The sequence below is a fragment of the Colletes latitarsis genome, chromosome 9 (genome assembly GCF_051014445.1).
Source record: "Colletes latitarsis isolate SP2378_abdomen chromosome 9, iyColLati1, whole genome shotgun sequence".
NCBI classification, from domain to species: Eukaryota; Metazoa; Arthropoda; class Insecta; order Hymenoptera; family Colletidae; genus Colletes; species Colletes latitarsis.
Window position 1 is genome coordinate 29219464 of NC_135142.1, and position 27164 is coordinate 29246627.

The window sequence follows — 27164 nt, forward strand, 5'->3', positions numbered from 1 at the left end:
TTTTGCATCCCATACTTGCGCTCCGTTTTATTGTACCATCAGATCCTTTAATCTTCGGCGCTTTCCTTAATGTTTCCGCTGGTTCTTAGTTATACTTATCTTGTTCAAGGATAGTGGCGCCGTGCGTGTACGTTAAGCTTTCAAGTTATTTTGTCAGACGGAACGTACAGTGTTGTTCTTTTCTTGGTATTTGTATTCCCATTAGTATTCTCTATTCGTTTTTGCACTTATTTATAGACGGCTTCGAAAAGGTTTCGCCAAAACGAAGAATGTTTCCCTATATACGATACGTTTGAGGTAAATTTTAAGCTTTAAAAATTTAATGCCAGGAAAATGAGCATTAAAATTGCGAATAAATATTCATAATTATATTTCCCAATGGCACGACGCGTCGATATCGTTGCACGTTAGTATCCACGAGGCAGTATCGATTTGAATTCTATATTTGTTTCGTGCGAAGTAATTAAAAATATTTTTACCCCGATGGAAGAAATTATTAGGTTTAATAACAGCGTATTGACGAACGCCGTGTTTCTAATTATACATATGTCGCTACCGCCGTGACGCGACGCACGTGAAAGATTAGAAACTGCCGTGGATATACTCATTTGTTAGAATAATATGACACGCGCTTGCAGTTCGCTGACGCAAGAGCAATTCTGTCAATTTGTCGATGGTTGTCTGATCGACTATAACCAACTGCCAGTCTCCTTCTACAATCAAACTCGGTCATAACGAACACGGATACAGCGAGATCGCGGCTATAATAAGCAAGAAGGCATCGTGATTTTAATTAACGCATATTCCCATACTATTGTTCGCCTTTACAACCCACTGCTCGGATACGGCGTGCAAATTTCGGAAAATTTTCGGTATATCGCGGCGAAATCTCAGATCCTCGACAAAAGCTCCAATTCAAATAGTGTTTATTAACGGAAGCAATATTAATTATAATACTGCTTGCAAGCGCACAGTACCGTATTAATTACTGAAAAATAAGTTCTTTGACACGAGCTACGCAATCACATCGTTCGTTCTTCGATCGCATCTTCTGATCTATTTAAAATTAACCCTTAGATCGCGCTGCTTTACCAATGCAACTATTCATAGCACATACGTGGAAATAAATTTCGGTAACGTCATTTCGTGAATATAGAATGGAGTTCGCGAACTTCCATTTCCCTGTTAGTGATCCACCAATGACTCAACGAAATAGGATGGGTATTTAACAGATATAACGATCGTTGTGGATTCCGTGGAGCTCGTTAGAACCGATTCGGACCGTATTTGCACGCTCGATGCATCGGTTGGGTCAGTTATCGTTGCACGATAATATTCGTAACGGTTGCGTAACGTTCGTTGGTGCATCGTTGCGTTGGTGGTTGCGCGTCCCGCGGGGCAAAGACGTTAAACAAACGTATCGAGTGGCGGGACAGCTCTACCGGTTCGACGGGTGCACGGTTTGGCCTCAGTGATGCGTCACTCGGGGCCGGCGTCGCTGGCCAAACAGTATATCTATCCACGTCAGGATTAAAATGCTAGGATATCAAATAGAAGGAGCAAGGGGAGCGGGATGATATTCGCGGAAAGTGGATGGGCCGGTCGATCCCGGGCAAACAGAGATGCGCCGGGACAAATAAGATCCATCAACGCGCGACGCTCGGTCTCCTCTCGGAAAAACGAATCGGCATCGCGAGAGATCTTTGCAGATTGCCCATCGAGTCAATCGTCTTCCAAAATACACGCGAGGCCACCCCTCAATATTGTTTTTAAATTCCTCGATTCTAATTCCTCGGATCTAGCCTCAGAGTCGACATCAAATAGTGCACTGATTTTGCTTTCGCCTTTTCGAGGCAAGCGAATTCTGTTTTAACGAACGTTTGGACGTTAGGATAATCCAGGATGGCGTTGTTGCAGGTTCCTCGAACGGTCACAGTCCCGTGCTGAACCTGTCGAAGACGGCGGGAAGCGGAAGCGTGGGCGAGCACTCCGGAAGCGAGGCCGAGGCGTCGCACCGCTCGCAGGACGACGAGGACGAGGACGATAACCTGTCCGAGGATCTGGACGACGACAACGAGAAGGACGAAGGTGAGACGATTCGCGGGGAAACGCGTCCGATCTAGGCGTCGATACGCGCGCGCGAGCGCGGACCAACGAACGATCGGTCGATCAATTAGAAGCAGCCGGACCGTGACGGTGAATTTGACGTGTGCCGAAAGTCGAAACGATGTTCCCTGTTCCGCGGCGCGCATACGTAAAATAATTATATCGAATCGACCGGACGGACCGCGTTTAAAGATGAGTTCCCCGAGACGACTGGTAGGTCAGACCCTCTCATCGATCATCTCGGCCCCGCTGAGGAACGACGTTCTGGGATTCGTCTTCTCTATCGCGCGGTCCGAACAACTCGGCTCAGCGGTTGTCAAAACTTGTCCGTCACTGCCAGATGGAAACTCTCCCGGAGGTGTTTGGAATTTTGCGCTCGAGCGTTTTTTCATTAACGCCCTGGTGTGCCCCCCTTGATCTTCCAGCGATCTAGATTGCACGCTCGACCTCGGTGCGTTCCGGGTCGCCGACTCCAAGGCGCGATTTCCATGAAATTTGAACCACTCATCCCGGGAATCTGGAGTCCGGAATTCGCGTACGGGGAAATGCACGGGCATGAATTTAATTTTTGTCGAACGGATGACTCTGAAACTGTTTTGTTTCGACGATCGTGGCTGAATCTCTCGGTTTTAGTTCGACGTATCCCCGGTGGAAGCACCACTGGCAGAGCGGTCTGGTCGTTAGACTCGCATCTTCGGTATTTAGTTTCATTTTAATAATGAAAGATGGGTCCAGATAAGAATCTCGGGCCGCGGTCCGCGCGCGGTGCTATCTCGGCTGTCCCGCGCGCTTCGACGCATCGAGGCGTCATAATCGCGGTGATTTCTAATCGATTCGCCGATTGTCTCTGCGTCGCGCGCGTTAATTGGATATTCCAATTAGAGTCACGAAATCCTCGCCGCGGACTGAGAGCGAAAAACGAAAACAAAGGGCGTCGCTCGTCGATCTTCGACGCGTTTGCTACCACCGTAGTATTCGTACAAAAAATTCATGAAAATTTAATAAAGTAGTCGGGATTACTCGTTATGTATAGAATTGTGGCAAACAGGGCAGCCAAATACGCGTACACCATAATGATCTATTAGTCGTACTTCGTTTGTTTGCACGAGCATAAAATATAAAATCATCGTTGTCGCGTATTGGCCTCTGTTATTAATGCGTCCTAAATTTTGTACAAAGTGGTAGCTCGATGGGTTACTGCAGAGATTGGAATGTTTCGCGTTTTGGTGGACGAAGAATCGCGTATCCGAAGACGGAGGCCAAGGACCCGTGTAGAGTCGAAAAGATGGAGCGCCCGGCAGATTAGAGGATCCGGGGTGTGTACCCTCGAATTAGCGGGGCCCCTAAATTTCGGGAAAGACACGAGTTAGACGTATAAATTCTGGGGGTCGTGTTATAGCCGCGGGGGGAAGGAATCCGTGTCTCGCAGCGTGTCGTATGCATCGGCTACATCCTACCTATGGTGCCCGACGCGGTGATCGAAGTAGAACCCCATCGAACGCCCGTGGGAGTGTACACGCCCGTGGAATGCAGTTCTGATTTAATGAGACGCGCGCCGCTATCTCGCTCTCGTTCCTGGAATCCGATCTGCCGCGATTCGGTCGTTTTCGTCGCGACTTCCTGGAGCTTCGCTCAGATCCGTCGAGTTCGCGAAATTCCCGGTGGTACGCGTCGAGCGATTCGCGCCTCGCATTTTGTCGAATGCGTGGCTGCGAGCGGGGTCCTCGGGCCCCCTCGGGCCACGGAGATAATTGTAATGGGCCCCGGACCGAGAGGGACACCGGCTGGCGAAATGCGAGGGGCTAAAGAGCCCGGGGAGAAAAACGGTTAAAAGAAAGGGCCGAGGGCAGAGGGCAGAGGAGCAGAGGAGTAGTTTACTATCAAAAGGTGCCGGCCGGCCGATGGCGCGCGAGCATTAAATCGGCCAATGGCAATAAGTAACCGAATGCCGTGGCGTTGTAGGTGCGCGCTGATAATTAAAAGACGATACAATAAAGCACGTATCATCGGCCGTAAAGCAGACCGGGACCAAAGCCACCACACGGTGTGGGCCGTACCACGAGCGGTCGGTCACTTAAGCCCCGGCGAGAACCCACGCAGACGTCTTGTCTCGGCACTCTCTCTCTCCGGAGTTCTTCGGCCATAACCATAAGGCATCCTTTATTCCGGCGATCCGGCCGGATCCTTCGAATCCCCCTTCCGACTCCTTTCCCTCGAACGACCAAAACCATGCTTCCAGGCTAATCGTCGATAGAGCGAGAATAACGAGACTACTCCCGCCCTTTTAGCCGTCGCGTCGATGAGAGCGTCGCGCGAGACGCTGAAAAATACCTAGTCCCCAACGACCCGAAACGTTTTTGTTCTTCGTCGACGGGGACGGAGGCGCGTCCTTCGTGGAATCTACCCGGTTTTCCCTCCAAATCCCGCGGCGCGTCGCGCGATTAACGGGGATAAATCGCCTCTTCACCGCGGGTACGACAATTCGGTGTTCGTACGCCCCCCCGCGCTCACCGTACACGCGCTAGCGCGGCTAATCGCGGCCACGGCGCCCCTGGCTCCGGTGCCGTTTAATTCGCGAATTTAATTCGTCCGCGGTGACGTTAAATCAGAGACGTGGCGAAGGGTAACAAGTAGTCCGCGCTGGATTACGACTCTCGAACACGCACGAGTTGTAAGTCTCCTCTCCGCCGAACGCGAGAGACCTCCCTCGAACGTTGTTCCACGATCCTTGCCCGACGATTTATCGGCAAAGCGGTCCCGTATACGCGCCGGAGGGACGCGGACAAAAAACTCCACCGGCGAGTTCATAGGCGAGCGGGGATCCTCGCGTGCCGCCATTATTTTACAACTAGAGTCGCCGCGGACTCACGGTTCGCAGAATCCGCCATTTTGGCTATCGCTTTGCTTCTGTTGCGGCCTTGCAGACTCAGATTCCGACTCTGTGAAACTTTGTATAATACTTTTGTTCCCCGTTTTTCGCGACTACCGATCTACATTACCGATAAAACGAACGTAGGAAAATTGCAGGAACGACGCGTATCGGGGACTTGCCGCGAGTATCAAAGTACGTCGCTAAATGATAATGGTGGCCTTAAATTGAACGACTTCCTCTAAATTCTCGTTTAAACGTGTCGAGAAGCACCGTTAGATGTTCCAATGTGCACTTACTTTTGACTTCATAGACTTCTCGAGGCTTCGGTTAATTGCACAATAACGGAATCCGCGGTTAAGTTCGCCATTACCGATCGAAAGGAGTTTGAAAACTTGTCGAACGAAACAAACTCCATGGAGGATTTCTGTTTGTTTTTCAGATCTGTCGGACGTGCCGGAGAACCTGCCTATGGCTGCGCCGGGTTCGGAGAGTCCTCAGGCCCTGAACTACTCGCAGATCGCCTCCGCGGCGGTGGCCGTCTCTCAGGGAGGCCAGGATCCCTCGGTCTCGAGTACGGAGACCCTGCTCAGGAACATCCAGGGCCTGCTCAAGGTCGCGGCCGACAACGCGAGGCAGCAGGAGAGGCAAATCAACTACGAGAGAGGTCAGTGGCGCAGGGCTTTCTTAAGACACTCGAGGTCGCTCTCTCCACAATTTCATTATCTGCCAGCTCTCGCGGAGCCACATTAAGAGGCATTAGTCTCCGACCCGTCGACGAGCCTCGCCACCGTTCTCCTCTCCTCTTTCCAGCCTGGCTTTTCGGCTCGCTTTCTCCCTCGTCGTCGTCGTACCCCTCCGACGTCCGCCTGTTTGACGTCTCCGGGCCTCCCGATGTCAACCATTACTTTCGCAGCCACGATCCCTACACTCTAGGCCTCCGAGTACTTACAAACTGACGTCGCGAACATTTACTCCTCTCCTTCTGCGTCTCCGGGAACGAGGAAACACGCTAACCTACGTTTAACGGTTCCCCTGACGCTCGATGGCGGGTCAAACTTGGCCCAGAATTATATACGTCCCTATATTTCTGAGTTCGATGCACGATCAACCCTCAAGTATCTCCGGAGTTTGGAATATTTCGCTCAATTTTTGGAAGTCTCGACCAGAAACGTAGTTTTGCAACTCAAGTTTCAGGGGTGAAACTACCTTTCGAAGTTTCAGGTTTCAGATGCTTCGAAACTATAGGATACACAAGGAGTCTTTCACGCAAATTCTGTGTTTGTTTACGAAAGAAATACAAACTTCTGGACCGGAGTGTTTTAGAGAGTATCTCCCCTTAATTAGGATCTTTTGGTTTTGAGGCGGTTGCGTGGATCGAAGGATCGTCCCCTGATCATCGGGGAACGTGGCGTGCGTGTGCGCCCGTTGTCCGCGCGCTCGTACGCGTTGAAATATCGGCGTTGTAGCCTGTAGATAAGCCGCGCGCGTCTTAAGTAGGCAAACGACCGAACCTAGGTAACGCGATTAACGAGGCCCTGCGAACCGTGGCGGCGTGTACTCGTTCGTACGCCTTCTTTCTCATTAAGCGGGTGATAGATCGGCCGCGCGCGTTATTATTAAACGCGTCCGGCTAGCAGGATATCTCTGATCGCACGAAAGAGGGAAACCGGCGCTGCGGGGGGAGGAGGAGGCCACGAAAAAGGAAGAAAAAGAAGAGACGCCGCCCGACCAGCGTGCGCGATTACGCGAGGAAACCGAGATTAAGCGTCGTTTATCGTTCATCCACGATAACTCGCGCGTCTCGATGTAAATTGTACAGGTCGTTTATTCGAGATCGATCGGCCGGATCTTGCGTCCCCCCTCCCCTTAATCGAGCTCCTAAGGAGATTCGTAACGGACGTCCCAGCATCGCCGTTTCCATCGCTAATTATAATTAACGAGTTAATTATCCGTTAATCGATCCGGATCGTAGACGAAATCGTCCCTCTCGGGGCTCGTACTCGGTACGATTTGCCGTCTGTAGGTAAATTCGCTTAAAGATCTCTTCCTCCGTGGGCGAAAACCGCTCGATCGAAACGTGAAACGCAAGAAACAGACTGACGTAACGCGTTGCGGGAAGTTTCGGACCTTTCGGGGGGTCTTGACGTTAACCGAAGCTTAACTTCCCCTTTTCGCGTCCAACTTGATCGAAAATTTGCGAACTTCCCGATATACCGTCATTGATTTTGATCGTAAGGCTATAAATACACGCCGAAAGAAGTATGGCGAGATCGTAATAATAGCAGGGGATGTAGACGGCACGGTTTAATGTTCGGTGTCAAGATTCCACGATCGATCTTCGTATATTTTTCCAACACCGACGCGTTAAGAGCCCGAGGTACGTTGAACGGGGTATCCTTAACCGAGATATTTTGTGAAAATAACCTTTAAAATATTTGATACTACAAGTTTCAGTTCTAATAATACCGTCGTACGAACATTCCTCGAGAGTCTGAGCTCGTTAAGGGTGCGTAGAGGCGTCGCGTGCGCCTGTATTCCTTTTTCCCAAATATGGCGGACTCTGGTTCAAATCACCGCGGCCCACTTTTAGCGAGCACTCGATCCGCGAGCGCGAGCTCCTCGACGACGAAGACCGTCTAATATATTCCGTTCGAAACGGAAATGCGGGACTTTAATTACCCATTAACCGGCGCAAAGTGTCGTTTCCACGGTCGTTAACTAATGCGTTCAGCCGGCTTTAACGAGGCGGATCCTCGGTCGGGGCGCGGAACCTGGCTTGTGGCCGTGGACGGTCGCGTTTTTCAGCGACTCGGGGGCAGAAACGCGGCATTCTTTCGTAACCTGGGGCACTCCGGCGCTCTCGGTGGCGAGCGTGCACGTCGCTAGGAGGCCGTCCTTTGTTCCGCTGGCGGTGCGATCGGCCGATTAAGCCGGGACTTTAACGCGAGAGGACGTTCGGGACCAGCGAACGTTCCCCGGCGCGTCCGTGCCCCGACACGTGAACGGCAACGAGTTCATCTGGTGCGCGTCGCGACGTCGAGATGCAGGCTTAGCGGATTCCTCGTGTCCACGTGTGCGCGTACCGAGAGTCTTACGCCTCCCTCGAAAGAAGAGGAGACGGAACAGGATCGAGGGAACGGGGATCGAAGAGCATCGACGGACGCGAAAAGTCGATCAGAGGATCGAGACGAACGCGAGAACGAGAGAGACAGGGTGGCGATCGACGGAGGGACAAGGGGTAAGAGAGGGCCGATTTAATACTCGAACGAGCCAGCAGCTCGTTTTACACCAGATGGTTTTACATACCGGCCGCTATCGTGTTACCACCGCGCTCCTCTCCGTGTGGGTGCGTCCGCGCGTCTCCGCCGCTTCGTCCGCGCGGCCTAATACGCGCGGACGCGCCAACACGACCGTGGACCCTCCATCGAATACGCGAGAGACGCCCTTCTTATTCGTCTCTCTTTCCACGCCGACGATCTCTTCTTCCGGGACCACGCAGGCACCCTTCGTCAAATTTAAAAAAAGAATCGACAGGAGATACGTGCCTAAATTTTTCGGCGAAAAAAAGAATTTCAAATCGTTCTGGAAAAATTATTTCCGGTTTCGGGGGTCAATTACAAACATATTTGGTGAATAGACATATCTCCGAAATCCTACCCATTTTCGAGAAAAAAAATTCCTTTACGAGAATACAATGTCTGACCATGAATGAACGATTCCCCTGCAATGTCATGCGTATGGTTTAAAACATCATAACTCCTGGACGGATTGGAGTATTTGAATGTTTCAAAATGCAAACAACGCGTATTTTGGTGAAGAATATGTAGAAATTGTAATGAAAATACATTGGATCTAAGATCTACTCCTATAGCTTGTCTGTGGTCATAACTTTGAAACTTTGAACTATGTCTTCTCCGATTCTCTGGAAGTATTCCTAGAGAAAGCTTTTTGATGCTTATCTATCTTAAATACGTCTCTGTTAGATTTCAAAAAAGTCGAGTCCAACAATGGTTTTAGACTAGAAATGAGCTCAATTCTCGAAGGTCCCTGGACCGTTTCTCTAACACCCCTTTAAAGATAGTGTCGCGGGTGGTTAAAAGATTGATTATAAGCCTGCTAAGCCACGCAAAACTACTTTCGATGTACACGTTAGAGAAGGTTTTACCGCAAAATCTGAAGGTTGGGGGTGCGTGTGGAGAGGAATGGGGGAGGAATCGTCGTTAAGGCGGTCGCGGACGCATCGGGGGCCTCGTGGCCGATCGGGAAACAAGAAGAAGAAGAAGAAGAAGGAGAGGAGACTCGAAGCGAGAGAAGCGGTCTCTCTCCCGGTAAGTTACACGCCTTGCGGAGAACAATATGAGCTCGCCGGATCCTGGCGAGCAGCCACCGAGTAGAGGCTGCTATCTTCGATGCTGGCCGAGATAAGAGCCGGCGTGGCGAGGACGGGGCGGGACGGGGGAGGGCGGGGGTGGAGACGGCAGGAGCCGTGCAAAAGATTGTGCGCGGCTGTTCGTGTCCACCGGATCCGGCGGAGTCCGTGGCGGGCCGCTTAAGGCCCGAGAGGGCCGAATAGAAAGAGGGGATTGAGTTGTAGCCGCGAGTGGAGGATCTTATGTAGATTCCTTGTAGATCGTGCACCCGATTCGATCGCGATCGGCTACCCGGTACCGGGTTAATTAAAATTGTACGGGCCGGACGTCTTTCTTTCCGTCTCCGTCCCTCGGTTCCTCTCCTTTTCCATCCTCCTTTGTGTCTCTTCTCATCCCACGGTTTCCACCGGCTCGCTCTCCGTCTCCGTTGCCGTTTCGCCCGCTAACTCCGTATCTCCTTCTTTTTTCGTTGGCCGTTTGGTCGGTCGGTTCGTTCCGGAGCGGCAGCAGCACGGTGGCTGCACCGGCCGGCGGTGCATCCCGCCGTTCGTAAGCTCCTTCGATTTTTGGCCGCTGCCTGGGAGGCTGCTTACGTGAAATCCTATTACCGCGAGCCACGCCGCGCGACAGCGCAACTACTCTTCTCTTGCTCGCTCTCGCTTCGTACGTGCCTCGGAGAGGACCAGGATGCGCCCAGACCCGGCTACCGAGCTACGCCTGTTGCGAGACAGCTCGGTGCTGGCTGCTTGCCTCTCCTCCTCGGACATCTTCGAATCCCAAACCCACCCCCGCCTCTCGAGTCGCCCGTTTATGCCTATATCGTACGAGTCCACTCGTCGTCATTAGGATAAATCGTCCCTTTCTCAAGATCGCTGTGACTCTCGGTGGAACTACCCCACGGTTCGTCACGGTTCTCGATAAACCTGGCTACCAGCAACAGGTAATTCGTTATCCACTTTTCCGAGACGTGGTTCGCGATCGAATGTCACGATCGTAATAATTTGTGGCAGAAATTCGTGTCATCGGGCAGTATGTTGCAGAGTGTCGGGCGAATTTACAACTCGCCACCCGAAACGACGCTCGACGTACGCTCTAGAGGATCTCGTGCAGTTTAATTAAGTAAACCGGTCGTTCAGCGACAGGATGATTTAGACGTTCTGCAACTCTGTCGCCCGTCCTTTGTCTCTCTTACAACTTCTTCGTGACGTGACTACCTTAAACTTGTTGATCGTGTTTCATTTTGGAAATTAAATCCTGCTATCCATCGGACGTTGTATCGCAAATTTACTTTTAAAAGTTGATTTTGGTTACTATTTGCAACGCGATACTTAAATATCGTCTCGGTGTGGTTCCACCCCGTCGATTACGACGAGGACCACGGAGAGACAAACGCAAACATCATTCTTTGGTTCTGTCTACCTACCGCGAGCTTTCGAGACGTTCGACCGGTCGTTTCTTCTCCGTCCGCGGTCGAACGCAGCCTGATTGATTTATGCTTAACCCTGCCAACGAACGACCCTCCGCCCCCTGTGCATCGCGCGCGCAAGAGCCAGCCTAACCGAGGCTATCTCTATATCGGCCAGCGAGCGGCCATTATCGCGCAAACTATATGTACGCACACGTGTATCGATGCCACGCTCGTTTTTTTCTCCTCCCCCCCGTGTACCTGGGTATCCGTCGTTCGCACAGCAACCAGCCTCCCATCCCCCGACGGACCCTTTCGTCCCGTACTTTTCTCCCCGTATCAAAACAGAAGGGGTAGGGCTACGCGAACCACAGTTATTTCTGTGCTCGCATAAACGCTGACTCGATACTAGCTTCCTGCTTTTTATTTTGTCTGCCGGAAAGCGGAAGGAACGATTCTTCCGCAATCATCGTCAATACAAATATTTATTTAACGTTCTCGTTACTCGAAACAGAGTTAAGGGGGCTATAATTGCATATACCTTGGATACGATGTACGGAATATTAAAATAGACGTTAATGCAACGGTTTCTGTACGATAAACAATAGTGCGTCGTTTCATCAAAATTTCCCTCGCGATAGAAAGTCGGTACTCGATGTAAATTAGGTTATAAACGCACGGAACGCGGTTCGGAAGAATCGTTCGTGGAGATAGTGTTTCACCGGAGGCATTCTTTTCAGCTCGCGATGACATTAACTCGGGTAATTCGACGCGCACGCAACAATGGCGGTCGTTTTTACGGGTCGTTCCGCGTTTACCATCGAGCGGTGCCGGGACCCCGGGATCGATGGCCGGGTTTTATCGCGCCGGATGTTTGCTTTAATTAGCTTGTCCGCGTTGTCTTAGATTTAATTAAGAATGGGACCGCTTTATTACCTTGGAAACGTTCGCCTCGTGACCCTCCTTAGCGCGACGGAGGCGCGCGCCCGCGCCTGCACGAGACTGCAACAAACAAGGCGGGCCAATTCGAAGCCCGAATATTCTACCCGGTCGAATCGATCCCGGTTCTCCGATGCGTCTCGAGATCGTTTCGCAGCTGCCGCACCGAACAACCTCCTCCTCCCCGTCGATCGGTTCCTCTGGTTCCCATTATTAGAGGAGCTCGTAATTTATTACTTTCCACCTTAATAAGCGTAATAATCGCCGCGGCCGCTGTTCGCGCGCTCGTAGCGCACGACCTCTTCGACCCAGAGACCATCTTTAAGGTAGCCTGCACACGGTCGCCCGACAGTTTCAAAGTTGGAAAATTACGGTGGATTAACGCGTTTATTTTTACGAGTTTCGAATGATTTTTCGGAGTTCAAGCAACGCGTATTTCCAAAATATCGACAGGAAAGAAAGCATTTTCCTATTTAAATTCTGTTCATTAAGCGTATCCGATGGACTCTTAACCTACATCGAGCCAAGGCGAGGCCGAGACGCCGAGGCGTTTAAATATTTATGGAAACTCTAACGAAATTACCTCGAGGAAACCACCTTTGCCTATCGACACGTAACGGGGCAAACAAAATTCCATTATTTTTCGGGACGAACCGAAAGGATATTCGATCGTCGGTACGCCGCGTTGGAAAGGAGTCGCTTGCATGCATTATCCTTCGCGAGCAAGTCGAGGAGACGTTTGAATCAGCGTGAAGAGGGCGTCGCGTAGATCCGGTAATTATGGGTGGAAGCTGAGCCGATTTTCGAAGGAGCGCGCCTGTTCGCGCGTAGAGGCATAGAAGTCCCGAAGGAATCGAACCAGCGGCGGGGGGAGAAGGTGAAATACGAGTGGTGGTACGAGGGCGAACGATGAAATCGTAATTCCCGAGGCTCTTCTTCGTTTTAGCAGTCCGTGGTCTCGCGAACCGGGGCCCTTTTCCTTCTCTATTTATAGCGGCCGGGCTGGAGATACCGGTCCCGACAGCTCGGGATCGTGTATGCTTTTTGGATACTCCGATGTTCGGGACTACCAACTTATATGCTCACCCTCCCGGGGTGCGCGGCTTTACATCTGTGTTTATAACTCGAGCAGCAATGCCACGGGACGCGCTACAAATTGTCGATCCCATGTCCGGAGGAACAGCGGACACGAGGCCTCTAAGTCTACTAGTCTATTAGTCTTCGGGACTATTAATCCTTGCTCGGCTCGGACCCGGGGAACCTCCGCTTCCGACGTTCCCGAACTACGGATATCGTACGTCGGGACCGCCGCAGGGAGGAGGAAAGAACAGTCCCGGGATCGGGGCCCGCTTGTACGTACACGGACCAACCACCGTCGCTTCGAAGAAATTAAATACTCGCTCGGGCTAACGTGATTTTTCTTACAGGAGGGGCTCGCTTTTGATTCGCGTGCAAATTAAAAATTTCATCGTGAAATAGAGTTTCGGTATATTCGGGATGCTCGTGAATTGGATTGCCCGAGTCTGATACAATTCCCAGAGAACCGGTGTCAAAGAGCAGCTACGAAGAACTGGGGGGAGGACAAGGGCCCGGAGCTTTTGTGTTTCTCTGGTCCATGCTCCCGGGGTCGTACGCGGAGGAAACGATTCCGAGTCGGAAAAGAATGCTCGTGTTTTGGTATCGCGAGGAGCAACGGAACGGTCCCCTGGTAATCGCGAATCCATGGTGTACCGGACGGTCGTGGCCCGAACTCGGTTCGAACTCGAGGAATTTTCATAACGAGCAGAGAGGCTGTTTGGTCGGGCTACTGGCCGAGGCAGAAAAAGGGCGCCTTTAATGGGACACGTTGGCGCCCGGGTCAGGGTGGCCCCGTTGTTACTCGTTAATTCCTGCCGCGACGGAGGGCACGCACACAGCGCACACCGGCCGGGGATCGGGGGCCCCCGGTCCCCGTGGGCTATTCTCGCGCGAATCCGTGGAAAGCGCAAACGAGCGTGATCCGGAGGTATGCGCTCCAAACGAGAGACTCCGGACTCGGGGTCCGGCTCCACCCTCTCCCTGTCCCCGGCGTGGCAGAAAAGTAGGAATAAAAACGCGAGACAATACGATGTAGCCGCGCGGCGCGGTCGATGTCGGGTTCCCACCTTCGAGCCACCTTCGAGCCGGGTCCGGCTCGAGAACGCGGCCGATTGTCAATTAGAGAAACCACGGGCCTCTCTTTTAGCATAAGGCACCAAACCCGCGTCCCCCCCCGCGCCGATGGGAACCAACCGGAGGCCAACAGGGGGACCGGGCCCCGGCGGGCTGAAGCGCGAGGGGGCAGAATAAACGGGCTTATAGGCGCTCACGCACCTCGCGTTTCTTCTTGGGGTGAGGCTCGCGAGGCGAACCGAACGACCGAACCGGGAGGACGGCGACGTCGAGGGGCAAGGAATTTAAGAGAGGGGGCCCGTTGGTGTCGGGGAGACTAATAAATTATGCCTAACGCGGCAACAACTGCTTGATTATTTATTTAACAATAAAAAGAGTCGCGGGAACCCGGCCTCGAGGCGCGCCGCGCGCCGCGCGGCTCTCGGGGCTTCGCAGACCGTGGACGCGACGCGTCCGCGAATCGAATCGTATCGGGATTATTGTTCGCGCGCAGGAGGATTCGGTAAGAAGGAAATCTCGGAACGGTTTCTTGGAAACGATCACGGACGGGGCGAGAAGAAAATCGCGAGCCTCGCGCGGCGATAAACCGCTCGACCTCGCCGGGACGTCACCTAAATCTCGGATTTAACGGCCCCGGGGACATCGATCCTGCTCCTCGATCGTCGACGATCGTTGTCGCCGCGAAATTAAGTAACAAAACGGACGGCCTCGCGTTCCTAACGACCCCGCGATTTCCCGGCCGGGAACCGTGCCGAGTGTTCCTTCGACCGCCCCTCCCATCCGCGACGATTATAAACCGACAATTTACGAGCCTCTCCCCGGAGTCTGCGGGAGGAGATCTCGCGGATTTTTTCCTACGTATCGTCCAGCCTCGGGACTTTGTTGCTTAGCGGCTTTTATCGCCGCCGCCGTTTTAACTGTCTTTCGCGAGACTTTGTTGCCTTCCGAGGTCCTTGCACTCCGCGACCTTCGGGCGATTACGATCCGACGCTATTTGCTCCTCTCCCTCTTCGTTACTTGCTCGTGTGATCTGCCATTTGAAACGAACTACGGTCTCGAGAATTATCCTTCAAGCTTCCGTGACTCCAAGATGGATCACGGATCTATTTCTAGACATAGGATGGTTTTTCGAGCAAAAAATATCGATAGACTCTGAGAACCACCGTTTCGTGGGTGCTCGATGAAAAACGCATGGACGAACCGAGGAAGAGGGAGAAAGACGAACACGAACACGAACATGAACACGAATACGAATACGAATACGGAGGAGAGGCGGAAAGAAACTTGACCTACCGCAGTTTTAACTACCGTTCAATTATACAGTTTGCTTTCGGGTCGTCGCACGGGCGAATAAAGCGTGTAATTTACCGGCAATAAAAGCGCGAGCGACGAGAGGGAAAGAGTCCGTCGCGACGGAGAAAGAAGGAGAGAGGGGCGGCGGATCGTGTCGTTAACGACGCCGTTTACTGCCGCGAGAAACGAATATTTTGTTGCGACTCCGCGGCCACTCTCGGGGCAATTCGATCCGCGCCGGGGCACACGCGGCGCTCGCGATCCGCTCGATCCGATCCAGCCGGGGAACGTAGTCTCGGAGACGACGGTCGCGCGGAGTGGACGTTAAAGAATCCCGTTTCGAAAGTGTCATCGAGAGGTCGCGAGTGCTTCTCGGTTGAGCGTAAAAGCGCCGCGGTAATTGGCCCTTAAAGCACGCCCCTCGCTGCTTAATGCGTATAATCGCGCGCATTATGCGTGCCGCTCGCGAGACCAGTCCTGCTAATTTTCCCTCGCGTGACGTAACCGAGCGATTAGGCCAGGCGACGCGAACCAGCGAGCGGAGAGTCCTCGCGAGCAGGTGCTCGTCTCCGAGGTCCCGAAGCTGACCGCATGCTATCGACTTCCTGTCGCGCGACAATTTGCTCCCGAGGTCGGGCAACTATTAATACTTGGGCTCGTGTAATAAGTTCGTTCGCGTTTAAGAATATGAACCCTGAAACGACACGATGGTTTTTCGGCTCGACTCGCGGCGTACTGCGGTCTTTCGAGTTTAGCGTGTACTTTAGGGTTATGAAATTCAAATGTTGCAAAATAATTGCTGAGCCCTTTTATTTAATATTATATCGCGGCGACCAGCATCGATACTTCGAGGGAGAGATTACACATATATGGGTTCAACGATCTGAGAAGATTGTATCGGGATACTGGTCGACCAGGAATCGAAGGAAGAATCGTGGACGTTGATGGATTCCATGACAGGGCCCAGCCTAATTGGGGGGGGCCCACGGTTCGTCAAACGCCCCCGAGGACTGTGGCCTCTGGCGGTAGTCGAGGTCCGGTTCGAAAAGAGAAACTCGTACGACTTCCGACTGTCGCGACCGTGGAGATCGTATCGCGATCGCGTAGGTGCCGAGCTGCTCGTTGACGTCTTATTATACCAACGTGTTATTTACACGTCGCGAAAAAGGAGCCAAGAGCCGCGTACTTCCTTCGAAACGCCGCACGGGACGCGTCGGTGGAGCGGAGAGATCGGACCGAGGCGGACGTTTATTTTGCGTTACCATACCGCGTCCAACGAGGCGAGTCTTGCCAGATAAACAAAACGTTTGGCTTAAATAAAGAGTTAAACTGTGCTTGTACAGCTACTTGATAAAATACACTTATCGGTGGTTGTCCTACCAAGCGTCTGTCGACGATAATTACAGACGGAGTCGAACAATGGTGGATAAATTGTGGTTAAAGAAACAAACGGATCCAAACTGTAACCACCTGATCCTAGGATCATAAGCGTGTAATCTACCCCTTAGCTACTACATCAAGGGGTTCAAACCCAGAATTACTAGTCCCCTCAGCATTCTCCGTGTAATCGGGAAAAGGTACGACACTTTCTCGACTCGAAATACTCTTGGAAAGAACGTTTTCTCCTAAACAGATATTGCAACACGTTTCTCGAAAAGATCGATAGAGTCATTTCTACCGGAGCACGTTCTCACGATTGTCGGAATTAAACCGTGCAATCCGGTTCCAAAGCAGAGCAAAGCGTGTTGTTTTAGACTTCTCGCCGCAACATATAATTTAAATAGAAAATATCCGAGCGTGTGACGCAACCGTGCAACAGCTTGGTTACAAATGCAACGATCGTACCTTGGTTTCTCCGGAGTCATTAAACTTAAGCCTAAATTGCCGGTCGCGGGACGAAAAGCGATCGTTCGCGAACGATCGAGAGAGAGAATCGCGCGCGCGGAGCCAGCTACGGCGAAGCGGAGAAGGAAGATCGATCGTCGAGGAAGGCAGTCACGGGTCGTCGAGGGTTATTCGATAAATGCTGGTGGAATCATGCCGCTGAACGGTTTACGATCGCGAAACATTAATGTCTCGCGCTGTGCACGGGCGGTCTAGCGTGCACGCGCGTATACAGTCGGACAGACACTCGTAATAACGATAAAGATCCAGCGGGGCGCGTCGGTCTTGTTAAAACGAGGGGAAAAATACCTGGCACCGCGTTTGTTACCTACGACTATTCGAGTACGCGAGAGTTCAACGACTGCCCGAGATCGATTCGCGGTCGCGAACGCCGATCGCCAACCGAGATTTCAAACGCACGGGAATAACGCTATTTACGGAATTCCTGGGAGTTCAAGGGGTAAACTATGTTTTATTTGTAATTGCTTCGTTCTTCGATCGCTGCAAGTGGATAATGCCAAACGTTGAAATACCTATGTGTATGTTTTCTTGGGCGCGGTAAGGTAGCGTTTGGCTGATAGATCGTAGTTTTAGAAAGTGGTTCCTGACTTTGACGTTTGAATCGCGCGCTGGTTTCTCGGACCCTCGGTTTCTGCGCGCTTCTTAACCTTCGGATTTATACACGGTGGAAAAATGAAGATCGTTCTTGCGGAGTTCGAACGAGTCGAAGGCGGCGATATCGTTCCAGCGGCGGTTTCTAAGCCGACGGCCGTGCAATAACTTGGCAAGATATCCCCGGAGGGTCTGTTCCCGAAGGAAGGAAGGATTATCTTGAAACGCGAAAACGCTCTTCGCCGTATCTCCGGCCGAGTTCGAGCGACGAACACGGCCACCGAAGAACCCGCGACCTCGACGGCCGAGAGATATCGAAACTATTCACCTACGATCGACCGCGACGTACGACCGCCATCCAGCCCCGCGCTATTCGCATTCGTTCTTCGACCGTATCTTTATCCGATTGTCTTCGTACCAGTACCCGCCGAAAGAACGACCCCGAGAATTTCTTGCAGCCGCTCGAACCTCGCTGATCGCGCCAACCGATTTTCCACCTACGAGTCAACCGAACGAAATCACCGCAAAATTACCATATTTCAAAATCTTTCGAGCAGACGGAGTTAACGGAGATTAGCTAAATCTTTTAAACGATGCATTCATCTTCGAATTCTGAAGATTCTTAAAAATGTGCTGTTTTAATAATAGATACGATCGAATAAATCTAGGGAGGTAAAGGCAATGGCGATCGACGAACCGGGAAAAGAAAAAGATGACTGCCGAAACCCGAGGATCTCGATGACGAAGGGATGAAGTACCGCGGATAATCCGGAAGAAACCCGACGCCTGCCGCAAACGGCAGTAGTTTTAGTGGGCGCGCGGCGAGGCCGACTAGCTGCGATCTAATCCTATTTTCGTTAGATCCGTTAATGGTTAATGGGAGGCAAAGTGGTCAGCGACCGGAACAAGGCCTAAGTCCGTCTTAAATCCTGTAGGAAGGGAAACCCTTGTAGCCCTTAGCCAAGGACCGTAATCCAACGACGGATAACTATTGGCCTCTCGTCGACTTCGCGTAACCGTGGTACATTGTCGACCCGAAATCTCCCGTCGATCGATCGACGTGTCGAGGATCCGGAGACACCGATAGCCCCCGAAAGTCGTACGATTCGCGTGATCGATTTCACCCGGGTCTCTGTTCGTTCTGTTCGCGTGGCGTCGTCTTCGCGGCGTCTTGGGCGTCTTTCCGGTCGCGCGGGCCGCAGACAATTCAAGTTCCGCAACGGAGAAGCATGCCCGCGGGAGAGGACAAACTTGCCGGTAGACGGACGATCGTTACGCGTTTATAATATGCAAGGGTGGAAACAATAATATCGTCGTTTCGGCAAGAGGCCCGGAGGATACCCTTCCGTGGGCAAATAACGCGACGCGCGGGATTAATCGGCTTCCAGACGTTGAATTTATGAAATTCGCACGACGGAGATCCGACTCCGTTCGATCCGTGGATCGGGAAAAAGTCTCGAGGAGGACGCGTCGCTGGCGTTCGCCCCGAGACGCGAACCCCGAGGGTTGTAAATTACCGAAATAATCCGCGGGTTAATTCTCAACGGCGGTTTATTACCTCGGTCCTGATCCGTCGAAATTAAATTCGTAAACGACCGAAGAAACGCGCCACCGCTTTAGATCGATGCGCGTTGCCGTCCAACGGACGCGGAAGCGATGATAAATCGAAACGAATAAATTGAATCCAAGCGATAGCTTTTAGAATTTTTTATTTTTATAAATTGAGAGCTCGAGAGGAGGCGTTAAAGAAAAATCTGTCAGGAACCTCATTAGTTTCCTAATTATTCAAAAATGAAATCTCTGGCCTCGTAATTAGATCTGCCAGGTTAACCCTGGATCTACGGATCTATCAAGATTTGGGTCAAAGTTTGGAAGCATCTGCCTTGTCGAACGTTCTCGTAAAGTTTCTGTATTTTTGTTTTGCGTAATACGGACGCTAATTATGTAAATAAATATATTCGTGAAATAAACGTTCGCGGCAGGAACGCGGCTGTGGTAAACAATTTTTGTAACGACTAGTTTGGATTTTACAGATTTATGACGTGTGCTTACTTGGGAAGCATGCAGAAAGCATCTGTTCGTTTCATAAATAAATATGATAATGCTAAAATTTAATTTTGCCTCGGTGCAAAAGGTTTCCAAAAGCGGAACGATCTATAAATCTCAGAGGAAATCAAATGATACGCAACAAACGATTATACGCGAATAGATACGTAACGCTCGTGATCGTATACGTCATATCTGATGTCAGATACGCAGTGACACACTACATGTCCGAACGTGAATAGTCATTCACCATCGTATGGGATCATGTCTGGATCATACTTGGTACATGGCAATATATGGAATCGTATATTGTCGAATAATGTCATATACGAACTTGCATTATCGCCCACGATTGTACAAGATCATATCTAATTGTATACGATATCTCATGCGTATCTGATCGTACGTATATGGATTCATAGGTGTAACTATACATCACCTGTACTTGCATCGCAATATATTTTATTACGACCTCTTTTCCAACCAGTCTTGTAAAACTCGATATAATTATATCTGACCTTTGGAATTAACATATCAGACCTAGCACCTGACGCGGGCGTATATCTTACATTGACATAAACGAACGTTCGAGGATATATTATCTGATACGAACTGAATAAACCTTTTCTCCTTTTCCGGTGAAGATACGTAGAAATATACCTGCTCAGAATTAAATTATTCTCTTCCGACATTATTCATTCGTAACACAGATGATTACTATTATGGTATAATAATATTTTTCGCTCATTTGATCCAGGATAAGCAGCCCTACTAATATTAACCAGTAGTGGGTAAAGAGCGTGCATAAAAATTAGGTTGAAAAAAGGGATTTTTGTTAGGTAAATCGAAAGAAAAGGAAAAGTTTGAGGCCGTAAGGCGATATGGTTGGGATGGAAGGCAAGCATCGAAGGCGGGTATCGATGGACGTAGCGCGGAGGGCAGCGGGGCGCGTAACACGAAAGCCACATTATACTATTCAAACGATTGCGGGCCAGGGCGCGCACGGTTAAGTTGACATTGTTGTTTCTGAGGGTGGCCCGGGGCCCTGCGAATATCTTAGCGCCGCGCAGAAGCTATACACGCGTACACGTCGTCGTACAAGCCCTCCGGGGATGCGAACGCTACGCTGGCACCGCCGCCTCCCGTCTTCCTGCCACCATATACTAATCAATAACCATGAATCGCTCCGGTAACAGTGGCATGCACGTTCCGTTGCACCGTTATTGTTGCCGGCCCCGCAGTGCTCGGGCTACCGTGAATATTATTATCGGCGACGATCCTCCGAGCCTAATCCCAAACCTCCGCGGCCCTACCTACGATTCCTAACGAGCGAAATTTCGCGACAGGTGCCTCGATCGTTCGCGGAACGACTTCCGATCGAAGATGAAAACAAATCCTTGCGCGACGCGGAGAAAAAGAGGACAAACGGGCGGCCGTATCCGCGAATAACAAGCATAACTCACGGTTTATGGACCGACTCGCGATTAGGGACCGTCTAATTGACGCGAGAATGATGAAACGACGCCGGGACCAGCCCCACGAAGGGGCGCGTCGTTTTCTTACGAGCCAGCCACCGGAGCGCTTTTCACCGCGGCTAACATTAATCCCTGAAATTTTAATGGCCACGAGGCCGCGGCCGAATTTCAATAAGCTCGCGCCACCCTCGAACCCCCACACCCCGGGGGGTAATCGATTCTCGCGACTTCCGGCTGCCGCGACGTTCGTCTCCGCTCCATTTCCACCCTCGCTCGATCGCAACAGCCTTCGAGGCTCTAGGAATTCTTTTAACGCTTCTTTAACTCGCTTCGAGCGTTATTTGGTAGTGATCTAGCTGTGTAATGAAATTACACACCCCCTATTTCGGCGATGCATCGTTTCCGTGAGAATCTCGCGCGCTCGACAGTCTCCGGGGGTTGTCTAGGAATCGTAGAACCAGATTCGTCTGTATAATAAAATTGCAGGTTATTCGGCGTTCGCGAAGGTCGAGGGTCCTAGGGATATCGTGAGTGGCGGAGGGGAGGGTGAAAAGACAACGAGAAGAGGCGGGTAATCGTTAAACCGAGCCGATTCGAATCGGCCCCGGGGTGAGCGCGAGGGCTGACGTTCCGTCGACGACGATCTCTAATAAAGTTCAATTATCTCCGGAAACGTTAGGTACCGAGGGAAAGGTAGAGCATACACGGGACGACGGGGGGTGGGGAGGGGAAACGCGTCTGTGCCCCTAACGTCGAGACGAGAGAAAGAGAAACCGGGAGAGATGATAATCTAAACGATCGCAAAGTGGGCTGCAGAAACGCGCCGAAATTGGCAATAACAGGGTGGCGAAGGGCGGTAGCGGGGGGCCCGGGGTGGAGACCGGGCAGGAAGGGGCAGCGTAACGTATACGCGCTACGGCGGGGCTCCGGCGCGAACTTCCTATTCTGGTTAGCATTCAAATTGAATCTTCGTGGCGGCCGGTCGTGAAGAGTTACCGCCGTTAATGGACCTCGCAAACGCTCTCAAATTGCCGGCAGACTGCTGAGACGCGGCCCTACCTAATCTACCGGCTTGATTCTCCGCGCGGCTCATCGCCCTGCCGCCCCCCCGACCACGTTCGCGAATATCGCGGCGCTTTCCACCACGCGGACAGAAGCTGCTCCTTTGCCTCCACGAACCCACCAATCCCACCATTTTAACTCAGGGTGGGTCCCTCGCTCTCTTCGAACACCAACAATCCGATAAAAAATCGAGAAACTCACGCGTTCTGCAAGTGCCTTTCGAGTCCTGGCAAAATTTTTAGAAAACTTACTATGAATCGTTTCTTCTCGTTTAGATGGAAGTTTATCAAGAACTTGATGAACTTTTGGACTTGGTTATCGATTTTTTAGACTGTCACTTTTTGGACAGACAATTTCATTCCATAAATTTGTACTCGCGTCAGTGCCGAGTTTAACACTGTAAAAGTAAATGCGAAAAAAGCAATTTTTACCAGTCATTTATAAAAAGCAACTATTACGAGGAACGACTGAACTGAAAAATCCCTACCCATATTTGTTCGATATCCTTCAAACGATATGTAAAACAAATTTCAACTCGACAGCTTCATTTTTGTTGGAGCTGCACGAAAAAAATAAATTTTCGTTTTTCCAAGATACGCGCAACAGGGAGTACTCGACATTCCCGACGAGAATATATTTTTAAGTTACAAATTAAAGGACTGAAAACACCGAGTAACGAGTAATTATAGTCTCACTGATGTATAAATTTTAAACGAACGTGCACAATTATAAACTTCAAAGCAGCGGAATGCATAATGGAACATTTTCTGCATTTTCAACCAGTTTCTTTGAGGGTTGTTTTAGCATCGATGCATGAAATACTTTTAACAAGTAGAAACGATATCATAGACTTCACCAGTCGGTTTTCACTTCGAAATACTGCTCGTCGGGAATTAATAAAATCGTACCACTTTAAAAACAACCATCGTTCTAGTGCAAAAGGTAAAGAGTCAACGTTGAACACTCTTGACGCGATATAATCATCCTAAATAGGGCTCGAAATCCAGGAACCATATTCCGAGCGCGCGACTAACGAGGCGTCGCTAAATTTATATTCCAAGGAACTTCACCAAATTGGTACTAAAAGGTACGAACTCGTACTTAAATCTCGTTTCGCGAAGCGATCCGCAGAGTTTTATCGCGCCGGGGGAATCGCTAGAGAAACGATTCTGCGAAATGTCCGCAAATTGGCGACGACCTAACGAGCAGCTTATCAGTCGATGAGCCGCGCGAGACGCGCGTTACGAGCCGCGCGACTCATTGGGCATCGATGTAATTCGCGGGGCAGACGACCAGAAACGGACGAGGGTGACTCCACGCCCCGTCCCACGGTTTCTTTTCTTCCGTTAAACCGAATTAGCCTGCTTGATTTAAAGCCCGGAAACGTTTTACCGGCTGAAAGGCCGCTTCTTTACTTTCCCGACGAAGGGCAGGCTCTCCCCCGGGCTTCGAGCCGACGAACCTAATCGACTCGGGTTTCGAGACGTCGATAATCGAGTTCGAGGCATTCAGAGGCCGCGAACTGCGATCTTTCGCGAACCTCGGAACCGAGACGTCGAGGGAAAACTAGAAGTTCGACTCTGCTCGGACGAAACTACCCTATCGCTGAGATTCGAAATGGCTAATTTTACGCCCCCCGGCTCCCAGGGGGAAAGGGCCCTTCGCGAAGATGGAGAAAGGCGTCTCGGAGACAAGCTACGACCGGCTACGTCTCCGTGTAATTCTATTAGAGGTAACTATGCGAGATCCGGGCCGCCCATCGTCCGCTGGATTTAATCTCGAACCCGCTCGACCGTACGATATTCTCCCGCGCCATATTTCGGGTCACAGAACCGCGATGGATACGAACGAGAACCTCCAGAATTCCAAATAAATCCATTTTATTTCATCTTCTTAGAGATAAATAAGCTTCGGGGGTTTGAACGTGTTTGTTGTGTACGTTCGTACTGACTGACATGACATTTTCGCGTATCTGTGTGTTTCGGATTCGCCGTTATTAAGACAATAACAGACGCGACGCGCGAGACGGTTACCGGTGTTTACCGTGCGACAAATGTTTTGCTCCCGGTTTCGAATCGAACCGAGCCGAAACGCTTCGACACTGAGCTCAGTTGTCGTGTCGCCGCTGACCGGATCACTCGAAATAAACAGTGATTTCTATTCCGCTAGTAATATCGGTCCAATACTTTTGTACCTCGTCTTTCCTCCTCGTACGCCAGTGGTCCACGACGAAACCATCATCCACCCGCGTGCAGAGAGATATCGACTCGGAAATAGTTTCATCGAATCTCGCACAGTGTGCAATTTCGATCGGTAAGAATAAGAAAGCTTGAGAGTCGTGCCTCTAGCAGTAAAACCTTTAAGCGTGTCTGTTCTCCAACGCCTGCTATTCTCTGTGCCAAAGGGTTAATCTCGTTTCACGTGTTGGAAGTCATCCACCCCCCTGTCCACCTTCCAAACAATGTTTCCCGTCGTCCGTGCATGGACGCCGTTGAAATTAGGCAGCCCGTGAATTGAAAGGCACCGTTTGCTTGTGATTTCAGCCGAGCTCAAGATGGACGTTCTGCGGGAGAGGGAGGTGAAGGACAGTCTCGAGCGTCAGCTCCAGGACGAGCAGAAAGTCCGAAGTAAGTACTCGATTTCGACTCTGGTTGCATGCGTTTTACGTCCGTCTCTTTACGGCCATCGGGAAAATCGCGACGCGCTTCACGGTTCACTCGCCGATAAATCAAGGAGTCGCGAAGAGACACGCTATAAAGCGTCGACAGGGTCCGGTTGGCGAGCACGTCCTATTATTCCTCGACGAGGCTCGTGTCAGCGAACCCCGGAACCCTCGTTCCAACCCTGGACGAGCCTTCCGCGGACTCGCAGCGTCGTGACTTTAATGGAAGGGTTGACGAAGGGGACGGCGGGGAAGACGAAGGCAAAGACCAGAGCGATCGCCGCGGCCAAGTTTGTATCGAATGTCAGTCCGTAATAGAACGGTCGTCCGCGACCACCTACTCGTCGATCCTGCTACACCCACACCCCTTTGTCCGCTCGAGTTCTGTTCTTTTCGGCTCGCGTACCGATTTCTCCATTGTGCCGCGGCCCCGGGGGCCCCCGGGGAGATCGTCGTCGGGAGATTCTGGGACCGTCGGCGGAATGAATCATCGATCCCCGCGGGTACGCGAAATTTTCGAAAGCACGTAGCGGCGCGAGAGCGAATCGATTCGGGCAGAGTCGACGGCGAAAGAGAGGCGAAGGCAAACGAGAGGGGAGGAGAGAGCGTGGGCCGGGCAAATTCAATATCACGGATTTTCCCGGCAAAAGATGTCGGCGTCTCGGCTGACGCGAGCACAATGCGAGCCCCGATAAATATGTAAAAGTCGAGAAGACCGACGCGACGGGAGGAATATCCGCGCGCTTCGGGGCGGACGGTCTGGCCCGGCGATCTGGCTATATTGCCGGGGCGGAATGAAAAAAAAAAAAAAAGGAACAGGGTGTATCCGGGACTGCGGCGCGATGGCGCGCGTCGATTTTGCTATTTTCTTTTTTTTTTCATTCCACGGTTGCGCTCGCGACGCCGGACTCCGGGGAAGTCGTCGCCGGCGCGTGGACTCGTTTCGGTCGATTCGCAGGAAAAACGAGTTGCCGGGTCCCCGCGGTAACACGAGCCTGTGACAACAGCAGTCCATTAGTCAACCAGCTCAGTGTCAATACATGAATATGACAGCCGGTCTCACGGAACAGCCCATCCATCGCTTCGCGCGGCGGTTTCCCTCGTCTTCGCCCGCCCCCGCTTCCACCCCCGTCGCCGCCCATAATGTCAAGCGATATCGCAAATATAGGAAATAGTCCGCCGCCCCCTAGGACCATACAAACCTTTATCTTTCCGCGCGAAACTTCCAGGGTACGCGTGTACGGTTTCGCCGCGTGATCGATGCTACCGGGACGGATTTCGGTGGCCACGGCCAATGGACGCGGTTTTTTCGAGGATTCGCCGCCGCGGCGGGAACGTAAGACGATACCTAATTTGCGCGAGGCCTCCTACGGCTACGACCCGGGACGATCGATCATCCCGTGGATATTGACGCACCCGCTCGTCGAGACCACCGTCTTTCATTCGGCTAATGACCGCCGCGTAAATAAAAAGGCGCGCGCGGGACAGGCTATCGGGTTATTCCGTAAGTAATGTCGCTTTCGCGCGCGTCTTTAATACATTAAGAAACGGACCGTATTGTGTTCGATGCCGGCCGGCGAGACTAAAGCGTAGACTTTAGCGTACGATGACCCGGGGAGGGAACTTTTCCACGATATCGGATCGACTTCCGTTCGAGGGAATCCGATTGCGCTCGGAGAATCTTCCTCAGAATGGACTTTGAGCGTTAATGGCGCGGGAAATGAACTACCAAGAACCTCCGCGTCGGTTATCACTCCGTACGCGGTTAGAGTCTTTCAACCAGGAATGAATTATCGCACAATAATTAGACTCATCCATCTCCTATCCTCATCGATATACTTGCTACGTGCCACGAGGAAACCTGGGAACCTTTTCGACAGAGGTCGAACGGAGTAGCAATAATTATCGATCAAAGACTTTATTCACGGTCGGAGGTTTTTGCACGACCACTTTCGAGAAGTGGGTGTCGATAGAGCTGTCTCGCGACTAGCGTGGTCGACGAGCTCGTCCAGCTGCCAGGATCGTTTCGAATCATGTTCTCGAGAGTTTCGACGAAGATGTTGGCTAGCAGCGCAGAGGATGGTCGTCAAAGGGTTGCGATTTTAGACTAGCTTCGCGTCTTGGAAATTATAAATACAACTACGTCGATTCATTCCCTTTAACATTTCAGCTTGAGAAATAATCGTTTCGGTCCCAAAGTGAATATCGTAGGAAAGCGTTAGGGAAAATCCAGAAAGCCTGAAGACGTTATCGGACGCGTCGCGTCGTAGGCTTCTGGCAACGGAGG

At 51.4% G+C, this 27164-nt stretch overlaps 1 protein-coding gene across 4 annotated transcripts in view; it reads left to right on the forward strand.

Annotated features, from left to right (window-relative positions):
* The window catches only part of Dac (dachshund family transcription factor), a 188742-nt gene that overhangs the window by 114317 nt on the left and 47261 nt on the right, over positions 1-27164 (forward strand). For all 4 annotated transcript variants that reach the window (XR_013080304.1, XR_013080305.1, XM_076773143.1 and 1 more), the window contains exons 6-8: positions 1918-2088; positions 5418-5642; positions 24759-24842. Coding sequence is in view for 2 of the 4 variants with exons in the window: in XM_076773143.1 (XP_076629258.1) it covers positions 1918-2088; positions 5418-5642; positions 24759-24842 (480 nt within the window). In the remaining 2 variants the exon portion in view is untranslated. The remainder of the gene's footprint in view (positions 1-1917; positions 2089-5417; positions 5643-24758; positions 24843-27164) is intronic.